At 40.4% G+C, this 19024-nt stretch overlaps 1 protein-coding gene and 1 long non-coding RNA gene across 2 annotated transcripts; one reads left to right on the top strand and one right to left on the bottom strand.

Moving 5' to 3' along the window:
• Positions 1 to 1120: 1120 nt before the first annotated feature.
• Positions 1121 to 19023, bottom strand: NDC1 (NDC1 transmembrane nucleoporin). Its single transcript, XM_057413534.1, has 18 exons — positions 18976 to 19023; positions 18777 to 18897; positions 17365 to 17466; positions 16857 to 17031; positions 16238 to 16376; positions 14780 to 14888; positions 13283 to 13334; positions 12510 to 12642; positions 9735 to 9827; positions 8354 to 8435; positions 7344 to 7499; positions 5208 to 5462; positions 4956 to 5074; positions 4680 to 4730; positions 4067 to 4130; positions 3271 to 3371; positions 2216 to 2376; positions 1121 to 1388 (listed from the first exon to the last, which is right to left on the bottom strand). Exons 1-18 carry the CDS (start codon positions 19021 to 19023, stop codon positions 1325 to 1327), a joined length of 2025 nt encoding a protein of 674 aa, XP_057269517.1. The 3' UTR covers positions 1121 to 1324.
• LOC130601451 (uncharacterized) lies at positions 5459 to 11375 on the top strand. Its single transcript, XR_008972671.1, has 3 exons — positions 5459 to 6090; positions 8721 to 8809; positions 11122 to 11375. It is a non-coding gene; the product is annotated as an uncharacterized LOC130601451 (long non-coding RNA).
• Position 19024: the final 1 nt, after the last annotated feature.

The following is a 19024-nucleotide window of genomic DNA, read 5'->3' as shown; positions in this document are numbered from 1 at the left end:
TCTCAGAGCAAAAGGAACAAGGCAGTTCTAATTTCCACTGTCATATCTAACAGTGTCTGCATTACAAGAAGATGACATGCCTCTGTACTGAGGAAAGCAATACACAGGTCTCACTGTAGATTTAGGCTTTTATCTCTTACCCAAACCTTACAGGCCCCTAAAGAATTATGACTACACAACTACTCACTGTCAGCTGATGTTTCATCACACCAACATAACTGACACTGTAGCCATTTTGGGTTTTCTATCAAAAAAAAACCTCCCAAAAAATAGCACTAACAGAACTGGGAGAATGATCCAAATTTTGTTTCCTCTTAGTCACACTAAATTCATTTAACTTACTGTTATCTCGAGGATATTAAGTAAGGTACCTGCAGCTACATCCACACTCTTCATACTCCATACATGTTTTCCAGTGTAGATATCATAATAACTGGAGTCAGTTTAAAAACAGAGTTGTTTGTTTGCAAACAATTTGGACAGGTTTACTTCCAGATAAAAAGCTTAAGAAGTGCTTTGAAAAAGACATTTTTCCAGCAGAAGTTAATGTATATTGTTCCGAATTAAACAATCTGATACCCTGCAAACATCCTTCTTATCCCCCTTTACAAAAAGATGTTGATCCCAACTTTAATTCACAGTAACATTATCTGGAGGTTTTACTAAATGCAGTAATGTTTCCTGTATGTTTCAGTGTAGATCAGAACTTAGTTTCCCAGGTCACCTTAAAGATAAAATCCAAGCTGGTAGCTTTTCAAGCCGTATTTGTGTCTTAACAATACCTTTCCACACAAGCATTTTACTCTGAAGGAATAGTTTCATCTTCCAGAAGAGTGGCATGTTTTATTCCTGGGCACATCTGTTTCCTACTCTTAAAGAACACACTTCATCTGCACTAAAAGTGTTACCAACTAAATTTATGGAACACTTAGGCCCACTAAGCATCTCTGTAAATCTCTACTCAGCCCTTTAGCAGAAAAGGGTAGGGAAAGAATACATCATGAAAGCCAGTGAAGGATCTGAGTGGCAAAGTAACTTGGATCATCCCAAATGTCACACTCTTATGTAAAATAAGAACTGACACGTTCTCATTTCTAAGAGATAGTAAAAGAAGGCAAGATGAATTTTAAAAAAAGTTTTATTATACAAAATATGATTCAAACCTGGGAGAGCTCTTCTACAGTTGGAAGAGTTTTGTCCAGTGACTTGTACTTCCATACATTTTTCCACAAGGCCAGGATAACAAGGCTCCTTAGTCCCAATTCCTTCTTAGCCAGGGTGTTGGGGAAAAAAAAAAAACAATGTAGCAGCATCAAAATCTTATTTATTCTTTGTATTCCAAGAATTGCTGAAGCCTTTTCTTATGTTCTGTAGACACTTGCACTGCACTAAAACAAACAAATGCAGCAGGTAAGGTTTTACATTCAACGCAATACACCGCAAAAATAAAGCCTCATGCCAAAATTGAGTATACATTGAAATCAACAGTTACACTGAAGCTACGTTCTGGAAAACCCAGCTGCATGAGAAGCCTACATTCCAAGACAGAAAGACTACATTAACCCTTAAAACTGTCAGTTCTCAACAGCTTCCACTACTACTACTATTCTTCAGTCCAGGAAACCTAGCCTACTTCCTTACCTTTAAACACACACAAGCAATTGTTCAACTCGAACAAATGATTTAGGTAAGAGAATCTCTTCAAATGATCTCTCTGTATATCAGCACTTGCAAACTTGAGTGACATTTCATCCCTACAGGGATGCACGGACTTTTGTCCCACATATTCAGAGGCCAGATATGAAAATCTGCCAGCTACAAGAGCAGCTGAGCAAGAGCCATCAGATCAGACAACCAAGCAGCAAGGGAATTTGATTATTTGGACTCTGCACAGGATTCTCTCCCTATAGAACAGACAATTGTCACAAGTAGCTTTGCTTTCTTTTCAACAGCTCAGATTTAGTATTTGTGGCCTGCTTCTAAAGAGTCCATGAAAAGTCATTACAAAAATTGCCCAGGAATCTATGAATAATAAGTTTCTAAAGGGGACCTAATACCTACACAAGAATTTAAGGTTCCACAAGTAAGAAAAACAAACTTAAAACACCATGTTAGAATAACGAGCAGAGGGGATTTTTGCCCAAGCTTCCCTTTTCACAGGTCACATTAATTAAAACTACATTCAGTAAGCAAACAATCATGAAAGAGTTCTTACTTCAAGTGCTCTCCAAAGACAGCAGTTATCCGGTACAGGGCTGTTTTCAGAGATGCTCTAAGTGCAAACCGTAGAGTTTTATAGGAGGTATCCACCAGACTTCCTGACACCCTGGGGGGCTTGCTAGAAACATGAGGCAGTTTGAAGTGTCTGTCTACAACCTGATTGAGAGACATGTGGATGAACTTGTTCAATCATTTCATAACGTAACCAGCAACATGTTTATGTCAAACAAAGCAAAAAGAAAGTACAAGTTCAGAAATTCCACCAAGGCACACAGAAATGGATTGGACACTGAGCTTGACCTTGCATTTCCTGGCCATCAACATGAGCATTGAACCAAGTTCTGTGAAATACAATTCTCTGCTGCACAAATACAATTCTGTCCTGTATTATTACTTGCTTCTTTCACAAACAAGGTTACTGGCTTCTTCTTCTTCCCCCTGTTCTTGGAATAGATGACTTACATTGAAGAGCATTAATAACCTCTAAATTCTTTCCAAGAATCTTGATTAAGGCAGTGTAAAATGATTATGTCAACAGGAAACACGTAGCCTTGGAAACAAATCTGGATTATTTCTTTTAAATACACATTACACACACATCAGTAATTTGAGAGTAATGTCCTAGCATTAGTAGAGAAACACCACGCAGATCTTATCTCCTGTGACTTGCAATGTCTCCAGGCTGCACCAGGAATTGTGTACAGCAAATTAAAGATTAAATCCTAACTGTGCATTGAATATAGCATCATAATTGCTGCACCCCTGAAATAAAGTCTAACTGAGCACGTAGCTCAGTTAAATTTAAGAAATGACACATTCCATTAAAAGCATGCTTTCTAGTTTGGCATTTTGAAAAACTACCGGGGTTTTTATTCAGCTGATTCACAATGCACAGAAAGGCAACCAGCTGTTTGGTTTAGATTAACAGCACAAGTTACACTGGTAACAACTTGAATGTTACAACTGGTCAGCAAGGTAAAAAACCAAAATGAACTCAACTCCTTTTCTCCTAAACTCATTCTGCAGTAAGGAAAAGGTAACAGTTTTTACCTCCTGAAGAGTCAGTAAGGTATTCAGGATAGCTGGCAGCGTAGTTTGAACAACTCCAAACTGGTCCTCAGTAAAGGAGGCTGCTACCAAATGAGACAGACCTTTAAAAAGAGAAGTTTGGTATCATTACTGAATCCTCAGCTTCTGAAGCACTGACAAGGATCACAGGTTTGCCTGAAGACTCCATCAGTGTGGTGGAATTCTTCAGGACTGGCTGCAGCCAAACAACAGCTGCCTCAGCTTTGGCTTGCTTCAGGACTAAACCAGCCACTGGTTTAAGAGAGGTTGAGGTTGAGAAGGCAAGAGGGATTATATATGAAATACATTTTAAAAAGCATTGGCTCCCTCTTTCCCCTGCTCTGATCAGAGCTGTACGTGACATCAACTATTTCACAATTCTTCTAGCCACAAACAAACAGTTCCAGATCACTTCACTTTCTTTGTTCAGCTTGTATGAGAACTCTGTTACTCTGAACCCTTGATTTACCTTTGAATCCCTTCTCATATTAAAAAAAAGCCCTTAGTTAGAACACCAATGCTATCTGCTTAGGAATCTCTACCAAACCTCTACAGAACATAAACTAAAATCTCACATGGGATCTCAAAACTAACAAGTGAATTAGACCTTTATTCCTGTCAGTACCTGAACTGCAGCTGGGTTTTTGTAAAGTAGATTCAAAGATTTTTCTTCCATTACATTTTAAAGCACAGAGCCCCCAAAACCTGGAATCAGACCCTTTTAGTTTGTAGTTCCACAAGCCAGCAGAGTGGATGCCCGGGAATAGGAACAGCTTACCTTCCAAAGCCCAGATGTGCATTTGGGCATCAGAGAAGACAGCTTGGATGGAGGCTTCTGGGTGCTGAGAAGAAATCAAAGCATTCTGAATGCACTGAGAAACAGTATCACCAAAATTGCAGGTTTCAGTTAAGGTATTACACATTTGATAGGGTCATGTCTCTCCCCTCAGAAACGACCTGCAAAGCTGACAGCTCTCGGGGAATTCCCAAAGAAATCTGATCTTTTAAGAAACTAAAATTAGTTTGGGACAGGACTTTCCACAAAGGAAAACCATAAAGAATTTATTTGCTACATTGACCTAAGAAAAAACAGTTAGCTGCATTTTAAAGTTAACTAGAAACCATGACACTTTCCAATTAGTTGTGTTTTACTATTACGTGATGCCTTAAGTAAAAAAGCAGTTTATCAGATGAGTTTAAACAAGTATTATTCTTCTCTTTTACGCAGATAAAATATAATCCTGCTACAAAACTCACACAAAGCAGAAAACCTTAGATTAAAAGGGTTTAGAACTGTTACTGTATGCAAAACGTAGTGCCACAGCAGAACCCATATACTCATGCATTTCTAGTCCATGCTGCACAGTCACAAACCCTAAGATCAGGATTACCTTGCTGAAGAAATACATTATCAGCACACGTTTTGACAAGAAGGTTTTTATCTGAAAAGAAACAGAAGATTAAAAACATCCTCTATATTTATCTAAGGTAGGTACAATTGTCCCTACCATCTTCACACAGTATAAGGGGACTGAGGGGGGGGATTTTTCTTATGTAAGTAACTGGAGAAGGAAGTATTCATTCAAAAACCCCTGAAAGTTCTTCTGGAGGAGAGAACACCTAAGCTGCACTGGCTGTAACCTATCTGTACAGCAATTTTACTTTACCTGTTCTTGCTTGTTCTGAAGCCATGTGTAAATAAATCTTGGCTGTACTGCCTCATGGCCAGCTTTTGCAGCAGAGAGCTCTGGGAAGGATTCGTGGTGGGAACCATTCATGTGCAGATCTACAGAAGAAATACAATATCTTCAACAAAACTGGTTGCTGTCACTTTAATCCTCAAGATACAGATCTCTATTGACACAGCTACTACACTCCTGACTACGAGGATAAAAACAGCGCAGTCAAAAAGCATCTACCTGTAACTGACGTCCACAGCTTTGGGCCCCTCCTTATAACATAAGGACTTTGGGCTGATCCATGCCAAGGAGACTTTACATCCACAATTCCCATCTTGCCATTTAAAGCAGGTGAGCTGAAAGGTGAACCAACATCAGACCCTGGCGATGCCTTTAAAGACATTAGGGATGATTTAACCATTGAAGACATGGAAGCTCTGGGAATGATATTCGATCTCTGCGACTGGAAAAACATGCCTTCTGTCGCAACAGCTCCTGACAACAAAGAACACACTGCATGAAGACAAACAGGCTGGTGCAGGTGAAATAAGAGATGAGTTTCCTATTGATTACTATTTCAACAACTTCTCTATCATCAGAGCCTTTATTAAAGAACATTGTTACCATTGTGGTCTTGCAAATAAGTACACATCAGCATGAGTACGAAGTGTTTTAGTTCATCAGTTTAAGAACAGCAGGTAATGAAAAGGATTCTTATGGATCTATTTATTTTTCTACTTTTGCTAGGCATCATTACTACACCCCGATATATATCTATATATATCATAAATAAAAGCACACTGTATCTATAAAGTGTGCTTTTAGGATTAAGAATGGCAATCCTTTCTGATTCTGCTCGGTTTGTAAGAAAAGTCAGATCATCTCAAAATCCAAGGAACAGCAGCACTAGGAGAAATTCACCTCTGACATGCCAACAGTCCCCTGCTGTTCCCAGGGCACCAGTATCCTAGGCACTAACTGCTAAGGGATTCAATTAGTGGCACCCCTCGTGCCAACACTGCTCTGCTGCCAGGAATGATGCCCATGTCTGGCATGTAAAGCACCTGGAATGCTTGCAGGCTCCAAGAATCAGGCTGGCTTTTCTTATACTACAGTGATATTAGTGAGTCACACAAACATATGCTTGTCTGTGGGAGTGCTGATCTGCTGGAGGGTAGGGAAGGCTCCACAGAGGGATCTGAACAGGCTGGATCCATGGGCAAGGGCCAATTGCATGAGGTTCAACAAGGCTCAGTGGTGGGTCCTGCACTTGGGCCACTATCACACCATGCAATGCCATAGGCTGGGGAAAGAATGGCAAGCTTTTGCTGCTTGGCAGAAAAGTGAGCCCAGGTGGCCAAGGCCAATGGCATTAGAAACAGTGTGGCCAGGAGGGCTAGGCAGTGATTGTGCCCCTGTACTCAGCACTGGTGAGGCTGCACTTCAAACCCCATGTTCGTTTCTGGGCCCTTCTCTACAAGAGAGACATTGAGGTGCTGGAGGGGGGCCAGAGAAGGGCAATGGAGCTGGTGAAGGGCCTGTAGCACAAGTGTGATGGGGAGAGGCTGAGGAGAATGGGGCTGTTTAACCTGGAGATAAGGAGGCTCAGGGGAGTCCTTACTGCTCTCTACAACTACTTGAAAGGAAGACGGAACAAGGAGGGGGGTCTGTCTCTTCTCCCAGTTAAGAAGCAATAGGACAAGAGGGAAGGGCCTCAAGCTATGCCAGGGTGGTTTAGACTGGAGATTAGGAACAATTTCTTCCCTGGAAGGGTTGTCAAGCATTGAACAGAATGCCCAGGGAAGTGGAGTCAACATCCCTGGAGGTATTTAAAAGACATGCAGACATGGCACTTTATGGCATGGTTTAGTGGTAGACTTGGCAGTGCTGGATTAACAGCTGGACTTGATTATCTTAAAGGCTTTTTTTTTTGACCTAATCAATTCTATGATTCTATATTCAAAGTCCCTACAACAACAAAACAAAGACTGATTTTACCATCTGAACTAATCATAAGAGCAGCTATGCAAATTACAGAGCATCTCTTGGCAAGACTTAACTTCTCCCTGTACTAGGTTACCAAATCAGGAATAATTAGACTTCCTTAATTCATGCAAGTGTGGAAAAAACATTGTACTGAACATAACACCATGCAGAGCAAACAGAGTAAAGATGATCTTTCCAAGTTTTCCAGTTATTTTAGATTACTTCAACAAGAATACCTTAAATTCAACAGGGAAGAGACTGTGTTTGGATTTATTTGCAGAAAACCCCATGCCTCATTTTCCCCATACAACTTAACTGAGACTAATGTGCCTATGTAATCCATTGATACTTTCCTGCTTTATGAACTGTTATGAGTGTTTCCTCACATACCTGGAGTCTGCGGAGGTATTTTCAGCTCTCCTGCTGGCAGCTTTGCTCTCCCATTTGCTGCTGCAGCTTCCTGCTGTGCGATCAGCCTCTGGGTCAGATCACTCAGAAGATTCAAACACTCTCTTGATATTGCAGCCCAGTTGTGCGGGTGCCCACCTAGCAGCATGCACACAAAAGGAAACTCAGCAGGAGTGTTTAACCCACATGCTCATCCTTGTAACTGTTCTGACAGTGCCTGTGTGCTCTCGGCATAAGCTTCGAAGTTATAGTACCAGTCCATTTCTAAGAACACACAGGGCATTTTCACTGTGATAGTGTATTTATACTGAGGGGAAGATGAAAACATGGAAAGATTCTATCCTTCTGCCAATGGATAACTCCAAAAAGACTTTAGTGAAACTTGCTAAGCAAGCAGAAAACAGGCAGTTCTGCCCATCGGATTTAAAATCACTAAACAACCAAAATGAACCAAGTAGTATCAATGGTGATGGTAAACAGTTCTGAAATAGTACAAACACTAGAATTCCTGATAAGGTGGAACAAAGAGTTCCTGAAGGCTTCTAAGCAGTTTTCATTGACCTTCTCTTTGTATATCTTTATATATAGCAAGAGGCTGACGTACTAACTAAAATTACAACCGTTGTTTGCTTTCACAGCTCCAGTGGTGACTCACTATTCGTGCTTGATTTTACTTCATATCTCAATGTTACACTTTCATATGCATCTGCTAGATTATTCAGTTTGGACTATGGGACTGGTGGTGTCAATACCCTAAGACCTGTGTTTCCTCACAGCTGTCATTTAGATCAAACAACAGGCAGCAGCGTTTGTCAAGTTTTGGAGATGAAACAATATGAATTTACATTATTAAGCATCCTTTTGGAAAAGGCACCATAGGGATGAGGTCTCCTGGCTTATGTGGCATGCCTCACGGTGTTAATGACTTGTAAAAGCATTTGACTAACACTTCTACAAGAAAGAAAAAGAATCACCAGTAGTTTTGCAATTACCTGGCTGACTAAGGCTAAAGACTTCCTGTCGTCGAACAGGGGAATACTGAGAAAGTAACATCAAGTCTTGTAAGGCTAAAAACTACAAAGAAAGGAAAATGTTTTAGTGCATGCAAAGTCCAATGCATTTCCTTAAAAAAAAAAAAACAAAAAACACCCAAAGGTAGGTATCCATACAATAGCAAGCCCTAACAAATAGAGAGTTCACACAGAATAAAACCAGCCACGTAACAGAAAAAGAAAGGAGGCAAATGACCACAGACATCCCCCCAGAACCACTCTGGATGAAGCTGCTGAGTTAGCCAGAGCTTCAGGTAACTCTACTTTGGAGTTAAAGAAGATCTAACACTACTTTTTATCTTAACAGCTAGCTACTCAGACAGAAAGAACCTAAGACACAAAAAGGTCTAAGGAAAGAACTGATCTTGCAAGCTAGAGCCCTCTATGCAGTGTGCTGTACAGTACCAGACCTAACACTGCTTTTCCATGTGATGAAGTAATTAACGTGGCAAACCAAAAATAACCACATAACTCACACTAAGTAAAACCCAATTATAAACTAGACTCTTTAGTAACTGCTGAGATTATAAATTAGACTTTCTCTCCCTTCAACTGTGCTACGCTTGACTCTTCCCCACCCATCCTTTGATAATGCAGCAAAGCTTAAAAAAGGATTCAAATGGACTGCAGCCTCATCCATCTCCAGTATTAGAGATCTGTAAAATCAGTAAATGTGGATTTTGAATGCACAGAAAAATATCTTCATCCTTATTTGCATAATACTTTTTGAAGTCTCCAATTTCTAAGTATTAGAATCTGTGAATCCCATCAATGATTACCATAGTCAGACCAAATTTACTCTTCCTTACTCACAGGTTTTAAGCAGCTTTTCAATATTTTCTTTTTAAAGAAAGAAACCCAAATTACAGCATAAACATGGAAATATCTTTCTAATGTCATGAGAGAGCACCCATGTAAGAGCTCAAATGTAAGCAGCAGGGGCAAAGTGTTGAGAGAGTACAAAGGTGTGACAGAACACCTGCTTATCTGACAAGCTGAAAGAGTTTTCAGAAAGCCTGAATATCACTAACCTGTTTGTTTTACATCAGTACACACTAATATAGTTCTGTTGCAGACAGATCTTGCCTGTAACTATGTTAGCCTGTCCTTGGCTTAGAGTTAACAGCGTGGTGAACACCAGCAGATGTCACTACTAAACCGATTTTCACCATTAAGCATCACTTCCTCCTGTTCTGAGGCAGCTTTTTAAAGAACTAACTCCCCAGTTAAAATAACTGGTACCTGGAAGATCTGATTGCACACTTTGAGAAACAACCTCTCAGCACACACCTCGCTGGGAAGATGGTGGGAATTCAGTTACCTTTATAATGAGGGGAGGATTGCTGTTTAGGATTTTAGGCAGGCTCTGGTCGGTCTCCTCAGCAAAAGTTGGCTGGACAGGAAAATGGTGTGTCTAAATACAAACATCAGAAGTTGTGTTATACAGAGCAGAACAGAAGAAAGCCTTACGAGAGATGATACCCAAGCTGTTACTTGTCAGATGACGAACTACAAAAGCACGTAAAAGCTTCAACTGACTGTAAACTAGCCTGAAATTTCTAAGATAAAAAACAAAAGGATTTTACTCCTTATGTTTAAAATTAAGAAACCTTAGGAAAAAAAAGCAGGTATCTTCAAATTCCTTTCATTACACAAATAATTTATAGCTAGGGGCATCATATCAATATGAAAAGAAATTCCTCTAACTGGGTTAGAGCTTGTTAGAGCAGGGGTTACTGAGCCTGGAGAAGAGAGGGCCCTGGGGAGCCCTCTGAGCAGCATTCAGTGCCTAAAGGGGCCTACAGAAATCTGGAGAGGGGCTTTGGACAAGGGCCTGCAGGGACAGGACACAGGGGAATGGCTTTAACCTGCCAGAGGGGAGACTGAGATGAGCTCTTAGGCAGAAGTTCTTCCCTGTGAGGGTGCTCAGACACCGACACATGGTGCCCAGAGAAGCTGTGGCTGCCCCATCCCTGGCAGTGTTCAAAGCCAGGTTGGACACAGGGGCTTGGAGCAAACTGCTCTAGTGGAAGGTGTCCCTGCCTGTGGCAGGGGGTTGGAACTGGATGAGCTTTAAGGTCCCTTCCAACATAAACCATTCTAAGGTTTCCCAGGAAAAAACAGTGAAACCATATTCAGGAACATGACTGAAATCAAAGCAGCACTGTCTATTTTTAACAGTGTAACCACTCTGCTGAAGTATTAAGGGTTCTTTTACCAAATAATAAAAGAAATTAATTTTTTTTGCACTCTTTCACTGATAAGCTAAGGAATTTGTATTTTTATTTTATTCTGTGTTTTAATGGAATTTCTGTCTTGTAGCTACAACATTTACAAAGTAAATAGCAGTCTTACATCGTATCAAACATTCCATCGAGCATTGCATCTATTCAATGCTATTTAACATGGATCAATTTGGGCACAGACTAGGGGTCAGTTTTGCGTTACTGCACTCATTACACATAGCCTAGCTTTATTCTCCTGCTTCCAGCCTGTGAAATTGAAACTGAAGGTAGCAACTGCTTTCAAAGCATTAATGAAGTGACTTCATGGGGTCTAAGTTTGCACATATTTACGATCAGATTAGGAGGTTTTTTTAGCTCATTCAAAAAATCATCATGTGGATAGAGCAATCTTTTGTTGAATAGTCAAAAGGACAAGACCTATTTGATACCTTCACAGCTGGATGTTTCTTTTGTCTTTCACAGTTTTATAAGCAAGACAATAATTAACAGACATCGACACACAGTGTTCACTGGTGCTTCAACTACTGCCCTTTGAAACAAGATGTTCACACCTCAGAGCTGGTTTTGGAGCTGTCTACTGATTCTGACACATCATTACACCAGTTATGCTTGACCCGTTGTTAATCTTTGCTGCATTGCAGTCACAACAACCAGAACTTTTGAATTAAAGCTAACATTCCAACAAGTACCATGTGCTATTTCATTCCATAAGAGTGCTTTGCATCAATATCTTGAGCTAGGATTTACACTTCACTTTATTTTCCTACTAATCTGTAGTCTAGGAATGTTTAAAAATGAAAATCAAGTTAGGTGACCTTTTTTTTCCCCTCTGTATTCTTATAAAGAAATATCTGGATTTGTTAAAAAAGATCAAATCTTCTCCAATTCTTTGTTGGCAAGATTTATGTCCCACCCCCTCCCCCCCCCCCTTCAATCACAGTCACACATTTATTCCAATACGATTCATTATATATTTAAATGGTCTTTTTTTAGCCATATTAATTTGTAACTTTATGACTGAATGAAAAAGCACAAGTGTCTTAATTCCCAGGATTGCTCGAAGACTATTTCAATACCACAGCCTGAATTACATTAACACATCTCTGCTTTGGAGAACTGTGTGCTTTGATGGTTTGCCTAAATTTGAGATTTCCAGAGCTTAGCTCCCAGAAAACAGATATAATTTCGTTCTCTTTCCTATTGTAAAACTCAATTCAGAGCTATGCAGTTTCTGGATATTATCTTCCCATGTAACCTGCATCTGTGTCACACTCAAATAAAACATCACTGCATGGATAGACATGCAGAAACCAAGCTAGTGAGCTCTGCCCAACACATACGGGCCTGGCACTGGCTCATTTGTCTTGACACCAAAAGAGGACAGAGAACATGGTGCAGACTCCATGAAGCACAAAGTGGTTTTTTGCTTCTGCACTGATTTAGCAGCAAACATGAACAGGAGAAGGGGAACATGGAAACAGAAGTAGAGGAGTAAGAAAAGAAGGTGGCAACAACAAAGCATTAATTTTGGACGAAGCCTTGGGTGACATGGTTTAGTGTGAGGTGTCCCTGCCCACGGCAGGGGGGTTGGAACTGGATGATCTTAAGGTCCTTTCCAACCCCAACTATTCTATGATTCCAATTTTGTAAGAAGCACAGGCTTGTCTTGCTATAACGAGAGAAAGGGAAAGCCAATACCCAGATCTCTCTCAACTGTTATCAGCTATTATCTGTAGTACATGCTTTGAAAATTCAAGAATTCATAATAATAATAATAAAACCCCTTTTGAAAAGAAAGCATTATCTGAGAAACACTGATGTTGCACCTTTAGCAGTCACTAAGTACTAACCTCTGTAGCATAGATTTTGAAGAGTAACCATGCAATGTACCAGGTAATCAGAAGAAATACGCCACATAACCAGGTATGGTAAAACAAGGAGATATCCAATAAGCCAGTCAGAGTGTCAAGAGGATGCAATTTACTGCAGAAATAAAATGGCAAGGAGATAAGTTATTTCTATTATGGAAGATGTCTATATTAAGCTGTTACAGTAGCAACAATAGCAAGAATGGAAGCTGCATCACCTTCTTGGCAACAACAATTTCTTACAGATGTTTGAGATACTGAAAAAGAACTGGTAACTGTGATGACATGAAGAAAATATTATGAAATTAAGGAAAAGAAAACTCAGGTACTAAGACTCTAGCTTCCCTATTTTAAAACAAATAACACATATATGCAATTTGGACAAATAAGCCTTTCTAATACTTTAGAGATTTAGATATGCAGGAGAGAGCATTTCTTAATGCCAGGTTGAATGGGGCTTGCACAACATGGTCTAGGGTGAGGCGTCCCTGCCCATGGCACTGGGGTGAAACTGAATGATCTTAAGGTCCTTTCCAACCCAAACCATTCTATGATTCTATGATGATTCTGTGGTTTCTACAAGGGGTGTTGGTTCCTTTTGGATTAATTTCAGAAGTACCTAAGGCTGCCCATGTTCTCTGTGGGGAGAGAAGGAAGAGTCCTACTACACATAGAGGCAGTTGCTGAGCTGAACTTCTTCAAAGGGACTGTGAGCAATATTCTCCCCCAGGTGTTCAGCACAGTGTACTACCTACCTGTCTATATGAAGATCCATCGTGGTACTTATCCATACCTTTGGGATGTAACCTAGGGGATCAAAGAGAAGCACTGAAACAAATATGACACTGCAAAACATACACAAAAGGCCACAGAGAAGACAAAAGCATGCATGGATACAGACAAGAAACTGGTCTTGTAACACTTGTGTACCAGGAAACAATCTGCCTTTGGGATTTTTTTGGTTAGGGTGTTTCCTAAGAAATAGAAATAAGAGAATAAAAAAAAGGCCTTAGGCCAGCAACTACATACTGAGAGCTGCAGACCTTATCTTTTATTGCTGGCTTCTCAGCACTGAGTTACTTGTGCTCCCTCACCAACAAAAGAAGGTTAATAGCAATTTAATATTAATTCTCACTACAGCTCAGGCAGCAGCAAAGTGCTTTTAAAGACTTAATGGAAACTGATATACAAGCACCATGCCCCTAATTTATCCCCAACGTAAATAAAGTGGAAATAATTCTAGCCTATTTTGACATCATTTAGGAGGATAATTACAGCCATTAAAAAATCCTGATTTTTAGGAAGTCCTGTGCAATCCTCTTCACCAGCACAGATTGTTTTTTACTGTAGTCTTAAAGACCAAACTTCATTGTCCTACGGGAGGCAGCCTTTGTCTCCTCAGCTTCCTCTAAATAATGAAAAAGGCACTTGAGAATAAAGCCAAACTGCTAACTTTTACTTTTAAAACAGTGAAATATAGTAACATTACAAACAGTGAAGTCATGCCCACTGCTGGTACATCAGGTACAGCTCTGTGCCGCTACATTTCCAATACCAGGCCATGGAAGGAACAGTTCAAAGCATGGAGATGTTTGTCCATGTTAAAAAATTATCTGGGAATATTTATAGCAAAAATGGAATATAAATTACAGGCCAAAACTTGGGGTTTTTGAATTGCACTATGTTTTCAGAGTTATAATCTTGTTATGACACATCAGGACTGGTTTGTAAACAGCAACCCAAGCATCAGGTTTTAAAATGCGTACTTGTCAACCACCAGCTGATTACTATTTGTTAGCTTCTCTTACATGAAAGTTATTTCACAGCTGCCTGCAACAAGATGTCCTGCCCAGAAGAGATCACCAGAGATGACAGCTTATCTTTTGGTACAGTGACAGACTTCACGTTATAGAACTACTGTTCCCCACTCTCTTCTCTTTAGAAGAACATCATCTTATTATAATGTGATCCGCTAGACAATAAATTCTTATAGAATGTGTGTTAATCTCTTTGAAGAAGAGACAATTTTCACATGCTAAACAAGCTTAGGTGAGGCTGCAAGAACTGACATCATACAAACACTGCTGTACAAGCCCCATTACCTTTCAGAGAGATGCGAGATCTCTATTTGCTTAAACAAGTCAATGTGCCTTCAGCAAGTTACCTGGAAGGCTGAAACAATAGTATAACAGGCCTGATGGAGTAAATATAAAAGCATTCAAAAGAGATAAGAGAATCCCAGGAACACTTACCAAAAAAGTAATACGTGGCACAGAAGTTTCTAACAAAATAGAGTGATTCCACACAACTGTGTCTGATGAGGAGGGGCAAAGATCTTCTGAAACGCAAGTACTTGTATTGCTAAAAAACCAAACACGAAATAATTTAGCAATCTGCATTCCTGACAAATTAATGAGTAAAACAAAAAGCACAAGGTACTTGAAAACCTGAAGCCTAGATGAATTTAGCAGGTTAATTTAATGGAATTCCAAGTGTTACACCTACTGCTTCTTCTCCCAACCTCTGCCATTTTATCATCGCCATTGCTTCTCATCCTTTTTCCTACCTGTTGCAGTATGAAAATGAATGACAGGGTAAATTGACTCTAAACACAGGTGAACAAACTAGAAGGATGCTATCATAGATTAAATATATCTTTTTGTTGATTTTATTAGATTTCAGTTAGATTAGACATGATCCATTAAAATATAGGGAAAATTCAGACAAGGATGAATTAGAAAGTCAGTAATCCTCCAGGCACTAAAACCACTGACACCATACAAATAATTCTATGTCTTTCCAAATGACTAAAGCAACCCATCTGACACTACATGGAAACGAAACCAAAGTGATTTGATTTAATTTTATTTTACTTGGTTAAGTTACATTAAAAAAAAAGATATGTATTTCAATGATAGAATTTTTAAAAATACTATAGTTACAGCATTGCCAAAATGGAGCTTGCTTTGCTGATGACCCGAATGGTCATGACTTGAATGCTTTCCACTACTACAACCAACCCTGTTTAAAGACACCTTTTGCCAAAATGGTTGGACTTTGGGAATCGTGCAAAGCTACTGGCTGCTGTAAGGCTACAGCAACAGAAGAAGTATCTTTAGGATGATGTTTCAGAAGCCGCCCCTCACCATTTTGCATTGGTACAGATTTCTGTAGAACTGCTATAGCCTCCCCCAAAGGGATTCATAGAATTGCAGTTTCCATAGCGCTACAGGCATGAACGAGCTCTGGATGTTGAGCTTTAAGCAAGATTTAATGTGCTATTTAAACTTTAAGTGAGCTGCTACACAGTTACAACTGACAGCATCACAACATCATTTTACATGCAAGATTTTAAGCTTTTAGGTGAACTGTGGTCAATTCCAGGAGTTGATATTCACTTTGCGTTTACTGTCTCTTTCCAGTAGCTCACCCTTCTGCAGTGGACTACCTCAGCCAGCTTTTAACATGCATCGGAGGGATGTAAAATTTATGTGCTCAGCACACCAGATTTCTGTTTTCATTTGAAGAGTTGAGCAAGAAGGAGGAAGATGAACACTATCAGCATTTAAAGCCGAGTGCACTCTTTACCTACTAGTGAAAGCAGGCCAACAGACAGCTGCTACTGCCATACCCAAAACGTAAATAATCGAGGCTTTTTTGATCACTACTTCACATTGACATCTGTCTGCAAAGGCACTGCAATGTCTTACCTGTATGATTGGAAATGGCAAATAATTCATGTTGTTAATAAGATATAAAAGGCTGTAACTGTATCCCATGAAAGCTCCAGAAAGTAGAAAAAAGAGGTGATACTCATTTAGGCACATCTGAGGAGCAGCATCATCTAGGCTAAAAGAGAAAACTTAGAACTAATCCTGAGGTTCCAAAAGAAACACACACAAGTCATTCTAACCTTAGGAAATTCTAATCAGCAATGATTTGATTTTACTTTCCTGATTAGTATAGAAGAGGATATCTCAGTAAGTTTCTCCTAAAGCAGGAATTTCGCCACCAAATTTATTCTTGCTGATACTTCCTATATTCATAAAGTCCAGAGGACCAAGTCTTAAGTTCAAGCAACTTGTCATCATTCAACTTTCCATTAAGAATCCTGGCAATTAAGTTTTTCTAGCCCAGTTTTTTCTCTGCGTATTGTAACATTGACATAGGAGGGTATTTTCTATCCTTTAGATAAAGGATATCAACATATAATTGCTTATTTTTGATAGTACTCAGGTTCTAGGGTTTTGTATGGAAGAAGCCAGCAGTAAATACATTTTACAACAGAAGTTCTTTATATAATTTTTTAATACACACACAAATAATTACCTTTCTGAAGGCATGCAGGGCACAGCAAGAAACTGGAACTTCCCTTTTGTCATCACTGCAGCACACCAAGCAACCAACATTCCCATGACAGCATGAACAACAGAATGGATAACTTGCTGAGGGTGAATAATTTTTCCTATCAGTGCTATTCGAGAGCATGGTATTGATGGCACAACTGTGGATAAAAGCCAAAAGTGAATTTTCAATTGTTACTAACAAAACCCTTCATTAAAAGACAAACACTATTATCACCAAAGAACTTTCCACAGTTGGAATCAGTCTAAAGGATAAAGAAAACAATGAAACAGCTCAGCTAAGAGAGTCTCAGCCATGAGGCAAGCAGGAATCTGGGATCCTTTACTTAAAACTAAGCTTTGTATATTGTCTGTATTAATTTAAAAGGAAATTTACCAATGTTAACTACATCAAACATAAATACAAATCTCTTCAAACGGTTATCCTATTTTGTTTGGGTATCACAGAGAGCTCAGCAATTTACATAACCCACCTGCATAAAACTCAGCGTTGAAGATGCTTACTACTAGAATCACCACAGACATAAGGAGGATACAAAAGATGATGTAGGAAGTATATAAATCATTGAAAGAATCTAAAATACAAAAACAAAGCAAGTCGTTATTGTGTGTGAGATTGCAGTAACACAACAGTGACACAAGGACCAACATAAAAGAACACTTGCGCAGTTAGCAATAGTCCAGTAAGCGCACAAAGGAGAGTAATGTTTAATAGACTATAATCTCTTAACAGAACTGTCCAGCTGCAAAACATTTCTGCATAAAAGCATATTGAAATTTCACAGAAAATATTTTATACCCTCATAACTATTTGTTTTTTTTTTATAATTGAGCACTCAGAATTCTGTTTAAAAAAAAGAAAATCTTTTAAAGTTACTTAAACTATAGCTCAGTTAACACAGCTTCCCTTCACTTAATAAAACCTGCAACCATACAGTGACAGGTAAGAAGTTCCTTGCACAGTAAATATCTTCTAATTTTTTCTTTTGGGCTTTTGGTATTTTTAAAGAACAGAAATTAAGTCTCTCTGAACAGTTAAATGATCACAGGTACCAAGTTCCCATCTAAAGCAGCTGAGGAAAGAGATTCTCCCCTTCTACTCTGCGCTCCTGAGACCGCCTCCTGCAGTCCTGTGTCCAGCTCTGGGGCAACAACAACAGAGGGACGTGGAGCTTTTGGAGCGAGTCCAGGGGAGGCCACGAAGATGCTGCAAGGGCTGGAGCAGCTCTGCTCTGGAGCCAGGCTGAGAGCTGGGCTGGGTCAGCCTGGAGAAGAGAAGGCTCCTGAAGGGGAGACCTGAGAGCAGCTCCAGTGCCTAAAGGGACTACAGGAAACCTGGAGAGGGGCTTTTTAACAAGGCCTGTAGCGACAGGAGAAGGGGAATGGCTTTAAACTGATTTGAGATTAGGGAAAAGGGATTGAGATTAGCTATTAAATTAGATATTAGATATTACTAGGGAGAAGCTCTTCCCTGCAAGGGTGCTGAGGCGCTGGCACAGGGTGCCCGGAGAAGCTGTGGCTGCCCCATCCCTGGCAGTGTTCGAGGCCAGGTTGGACACAGGGGCTTGGAGCAAGCTGCTCTAGTGGAAGGTGTCCCTGCCCGTGGCAGGGGGCTGGACCTGGATGAGCCTTAGGGTCCCTTCCAACCCGTTCTATGGCTCTGTGATACCCCCATTTTCCGTGTGCACACCCTCACCGTGCAGAGGGTCTGTTTCAGGAATTTCATTCGTGATTGAGAAAGTTCCGTTTCAAACGCTGAAGATCAATCAGAAACTCACAAAGCGGGAACGTCACACACACCACAGGCAGTTCCCGTTATCGGAGCCCGAGCCCAACACCACAGACGGGGAAGACCCGCAAGCACAACGGGGAGCAGAGCACCTACTCGAGATCCAGCGCACCGGGTGGAACGGGTCGAGACCGCTGAGCACGACGAAGGCCGCGGTGCAGACGGGCAGCAGCAGCACGGACCAGGCGACGGCAGCCGCCACCCTCCAGCCCAGCACCTGCGGGAAGGGAAGGACAGCGTGAGGGGCGGCGGGGACCGGGGTCCGCAGCCCCGCATCCTCAGGCCCCGCACTCACCTGCCGGAGCAGCGCTCGCTGCCGGCCCGCTCCCGACCCGGCCTCCATG

Source organism: Pezoporus wallicus, unplaced genomic scaffold (assembly GCF_028554395.1).
Source record: "Pezoporus wallicus isolate ANWC-B61680 ecotype Strahan unplaced genomic scaffold, APGP_CSIRO_Pwel_v1 contig_13740, whole genome shotgun sequence".
Lineage (NCBI taxonomy): Eukaryota > Metazoa > Chordata > Aves > Psittaciformes > Psittacidae > Pezoporus > Pezoporus wallicus.
The sequence above is the reverse complement of the archived record's forward strand: the minus strand, read 5'-3'. Positions and strand labels throughout refer to the sequence as shown.

Bases quoted from the DNA above. Each gene is read 5' to 3' on its own strand.
- NDC1 (XM_057413534.1), bottom strand. From the start codon at position 19,023: ATGGAGGCCGGGTCGGGAGCGGGCCGGCAGCGAGCGCTGCTCCGGCAG. The intron at 3,372-4,066 runs GTAAGCTGTTCC...CTCTTTTTAAAG, and splicing joins GCACATCTGGGCTTTGGAAG to GTCTGTCTCATTTGGTAGCA. The intron at 1,389-2,215 runs GTAAGAACTCTT...TGTTTGTTTTAG, and splicing joins GTCTTTGGAGAGCACTTGAA to TGCAGTGCAAGTGTCTACAG.